At 60.6% G+C, this 4,347-nt stretch overlaps 1 protein-coding gene across 1 annotated transcript; it reads right to left on the reverse strand.

Annotated features, from left to right (window-relative positions):
- Positions 1 to 557: 557 nt before the first annotated feature.
- ADRA2A (adrenoceptor alpha 2A) lies at positions 558 to 2,497 on the reverse strand. Its single transcript, XM_065639081.1, has one exon. It carries the CDS (start codon positions 2,495 to 2,497, stop codon positions 1,163 to 1,165), a length of 1,335 nt encoding a protein of 444 aa, XP_065495153.1. The 3' UTR covers positions 558 to 1,162.
- Positions 2,498 to 4,347: the final 1,850 nt, after the last annotated feature.

Genomic DNA, 4,347 nt, shown 5'->3' on the forward strand with positions numbered 1-4,347 from the left:
GTAGATTGAAAAACTGAACTCTTCTCCCTTAATTCAGAAAGGTGGAACAGCCCCTGTGCACAACCCAGGAAATCCTGCAGGAGCTAAACCATCACAAATCAATACAAATGAGATAACATGATGTACGGAGCCCTGCTATTTGCTTTGAAATGTTATCTATTTACAGTTGGAGGCGGGGGAAGCGAGTTAGCATCGAACACATTTCAGTGCTGCAGTGTGGTATAATATCAACCGAGATTAACTCGTGGGGAGCTTGGCGGGGTCCCAAGCCCCAGGTTGCATGGGGAACAGCCTGTGAGTCCATCCCGGGATGTCCCTGCCTGCACAGGCAAAGCCACCGCTCCACCAGGGCTTGCCTTAACAAATAACGAGAGGGCAGCTACCACCTCGGCTGTATTATATCACAGGCAACACAGAAATCAAACAGAATCAGGTACGGTATAAAAAATAGCTACAAAAATAGCCAGTCTGGTGAGGTCTGTGATCCTAAGCTTTGTAGCCAAAAAACTGACAGGATATTGGAAATGTCAGTAATATTAACAAACTGTCAGGTAGGGGGAATGGCTCTAGTTGTTCAACAGTTTTGAGTGAGGGGGTTCTTGGGAGGTGGGAAGAGAGGGACTTTAAGGTGTCAAAGATAATTAAAGCATTCACAGTTTCAAAGCTGCTTGCCTTACAAAAATTAAGACATTCAGATTCAGGGATACAATACTGTATTTTACAAGGGGGTTAAAATTAATTACATATACAACAAGGAAAAAAAATACAACAAAATAAAGAAGCAAACACCTCTGGGGTGGCATGCTCCTTCTTTGTTGTTCATCTGATGGAGCTGCACACTGCTTATCTTTAAAGAGTCAAAACTGAGCAGTCATGAAAATATCCACCAAGAGATTCTGGCAAAAGAAAAATAAAACCTAACAAAATAAACCAAGCAAGTCAAAAGCCATCCTCCCCTGGAAAGCCGAATGCCACGGCTTGGGCTTCCACTTGCCTGCTGCTCCTCACTGCTGCTGCCCGGCATTTCCATAGGCTCATCTCGGGTTTTAAAGGCTTCCTGCTCATGAGCTGAAGGAAACCATCCCATACAAGCACAGCCCGAGAACCATGCCTTACTCTCCTACGAAGTCTTGAGTTAGTCCTGCCCATACCAAAGGCTCCTTCAAACAATCCTTTTCCTCTCTATCCTGCAAAGGATCCTCTTGAAGGCCCGTCTGAAGTCGTGGTTGAAAATGGTATAGATGACGGGGTTCAAGGAGCTATTGCAGTAACCAAACCAGAAGAAGAACTTGAAGAGGGTGTCAGGCACAGAGCAGCTCCTGCAGATGGCCGTCAGTGTGTAGGTGAAGAAGAATGGGAACCAGCAGATGACAAAGACCCCGATCACCACCGCCAGCACAAAGGTGAAACGCTTCTCCCGGTTCTGCCTGCCCCTCCACCGAGACCCTTTGGTGTTCCTCTCCTCCTCTGTCTTCCTGGGCAAACTGTCCCCAGGCTTAATCTGGCTCAGTTTAGTCTTAGTCTTTCCCCTCGACGGTCTCTCTGACTTCTTACACTGGTTGTTCTCCTGGTGCTCAGAGGAAGAGCTCTCCTCCATGTCTATGCCATTGATCTCTCCCTCTTGCCCACCACCACCTCCTGCTGCCTTCTCCCCATTCAGCTGGGCTGTTGCTGGCAGGTCCTCCTTGTCAGCCAACCCATTCTGCCTCTTCTCGGGGCGCTCTGCCCGCTTGTTTGGCGGTACCCTAGTTCGCCTCTTAGCTATCTGGTAGATGCGCATGTAGACCAGGATCATGATGAGGCAGGGGGCAAAGAAGGAGCCAATGCTAGAAGAGATGATGTACCACTTCTCATCATTGATCTTGCACCCTGCCACCCGCTGGTCAGCCTGCTGCCCACTCTTCTTCTCGATAGAGATGAGCGGTGGGAAGGAGATGACGGCTGAGATGACCCAGACGATGAAGATGATGCACTTGATGCGGCGCGGGGTACGCTTGAGGTTGTACTCGATGGCTTGTGTGATGGACCAGTAACGGTCCAGGCTGATGGCACACAAGTGCACGATGGAGGAGGTGCAGAACAGCACGTCCAAGGCCAGGTAAATCTCACACCAGACTTTGCCAAAGTACCAGTACCCCATCACCTCATTTGCCAGGGAGAAGGGGATGACCAGCGTGGCCACCAGGATGTCAGCTGAGGCTAAGGAGACCAGGAAGAGGTTCTGGGGGGCCTTGAGCGCCCGGCTGGTGAACACAGCGATGATGACCAGAACGTTGCCGAAGACAGTGAAGAGCATAAGCAAGCCCGCCAGGCTGATGAGGGTGATGGTGGTGTGCAGGGGGTACGGCGTGCCCCAGCCCGGCCCGGCCCCGCTGTCGTTGAAGGTCCCGTTGGTGCCAGGAGGCGGGTAGCCCTCCTCCTCCTCCAGTTGCCGCTGGTACTCCATGGAGGAGAAGAAGTGGCCCCTCTCCGTGAACGGGCGCTCCAAGTTAAACATCAACCCTGGCTGCGCGGACACCCCCGCCCTTCGCCCCCTGCCCCACCCGCGCCGCGCCCGGCTCCGCGGGGCTCCGCGGGGCTCCGCGCTCCTACTGCGCCTCTGGCCGGGGCGGGGCTGCGCGGCGGCCGCCGGGGGGCTGCGGGCGCCCGCGGCTCATGCTGGGGCGCTGCCCGGCCGGAGCTGCTTAGCGGGGCGCGGAGCGGCGCGGAGCAGCGCGGAGTCGAGCTAGGGCTGCAGCCGGCAGCGGCTGCTCTGCTTCGCTCGCTGCCGAGCCGCTTTATAGCCCCGGATCAGGCCGGGGCTGCCGCGTCAGCCCCACGTGGGGAGCTGCCCCCGGTGCGCGCACACACACACGGACACACACGCACACACACACGGACACACACGCACACACTCCGCCCAGCCCTGCGCTCCCCCCGCCGCTCCGACCCGGACACGCGTGACCACGCACACTCACCTCGCTCAGCGCACACACACGCTGTCTGCTCGGCCCCGTCTGTGTTTTGCACACCGGCTCACCCCCCTGGCACGTCAGCCCTTACACACGGAGCCCCAGCCCCTCGCCCGCTGCCCCTTGGTCTCGCCCAGCCCGGCTCCCCGCCCAGCCCCCGGCGGGAGCGGCTTCATCCCGCCCGGAGAAAGGAGTGGAGCGGAGTGGAGCGGAGCCCGGCGGGTCACAGCCGTGAGGGGGTGCGCACGGAGGAGCTGAAGCACCGTGGCCAGAGTGCGTGTTTATGGGAGTGGGCGTGCGTGGGGACGGCTGCCCTCGCCGTCCAGGCGCTGCGCAGCCCGCAGGGCTCCGGGCACCCACCGCGGTGCGGCTGGGCGCTGCTCCCGTGCCGCGCCGCTGTGGAGGCTGCCGCCCCGTCCCGCGTGTGCGTGGGGGCACCGCCGGGCTCCGCCGCGGCGGTACGGCTGCGCTCCGGGCTCTCGCTGGGAGCCCCGAGGGCAGCGCTTCACCCGCGGGGCGGCTGGGCAGGGCTGGGGTCCCGGCCCCGCGGGGTGTCGCGGCAGCCGGGCGGGCAGGACCGGGGGAGCCCCGCGGGCAGGGCGCTGCCCGCTCCGTGTTACCGCCTTGGCGGGCGGCGGCGGCCCCGGGCAGCGCGGGGGGGCAGTGGCACCTGCTGGCCGCGGCGCCTCACTGCACCCACCGCCCGCGTCCCCCCGCCGCGGCGCTGGGCAGCCCCCAAGAGGGCCAGGAGGAGCCCCCGCACCCCGCTCCGCAAGCAGGGAAACGCTCCTGCCGAGAGGTCCCCGGGGGGCAGCAGCCTCCACAAAGGGAAAGATGAGGCAGAGCACCCAGGGATGAGGCAGAGCACCCAGGGACGAGGCAGAGCACCCAGGGACGGGGCAGAGCACCCAGGGACGGGGCAGCCCCCCTGCTGCCAGTCCGCACTCAGCCCCCTGGGCTGGCTCACCCCCGGCTACATGGCCCTTCTTGCCCCTCAGCACCCCCGAGGGCTCCCATCCCACAGTGCCAGGCCCAACTATCTTCCTCCCGGGGCCCCTCTCGTTGCAGCCGCCATGCTCCCCGTTGGCTTTCCCCAGCCCCATGCCCAGGACAAAGGGGAGGTGGGCAGCAGGCCCAGGCAGGCAGCTGCTCCCACACCCTGCCCCATGGGGTGTCCCAGCCCTGGGGAGCATCCCCAAGCAGCACAGGGGCTGGCATCACCCACCTGCACGACTGCAACAGCAACACAGGACCTTTTTAATAGCGAAAGAGCGATAGTGACGTATCTGGTAGCCTGCCCGGCCCCCAAAGCTGTCAGCTCTCAGCATGTACAGATTACTCACCCGTAAGGTGCACGGACTCCAGCTCTGATCCTTTCACTCACAGTCTCTTCTCC

This window comes from Caloenas nicobarica, chromosome 7 (assembly GCF_036013445.1).
Source record: "Caloenas nicobarica isolate bCalNic1 chromosome 7, bCalNic1.hap1, whole genome shotgun sequence".
Taxonomy (NCBI): Eukaryota; Metazoa; Chordata; class Aves; order Columbiformes; family Columbidae; genus Caloenas; species Caloenas nicobarica.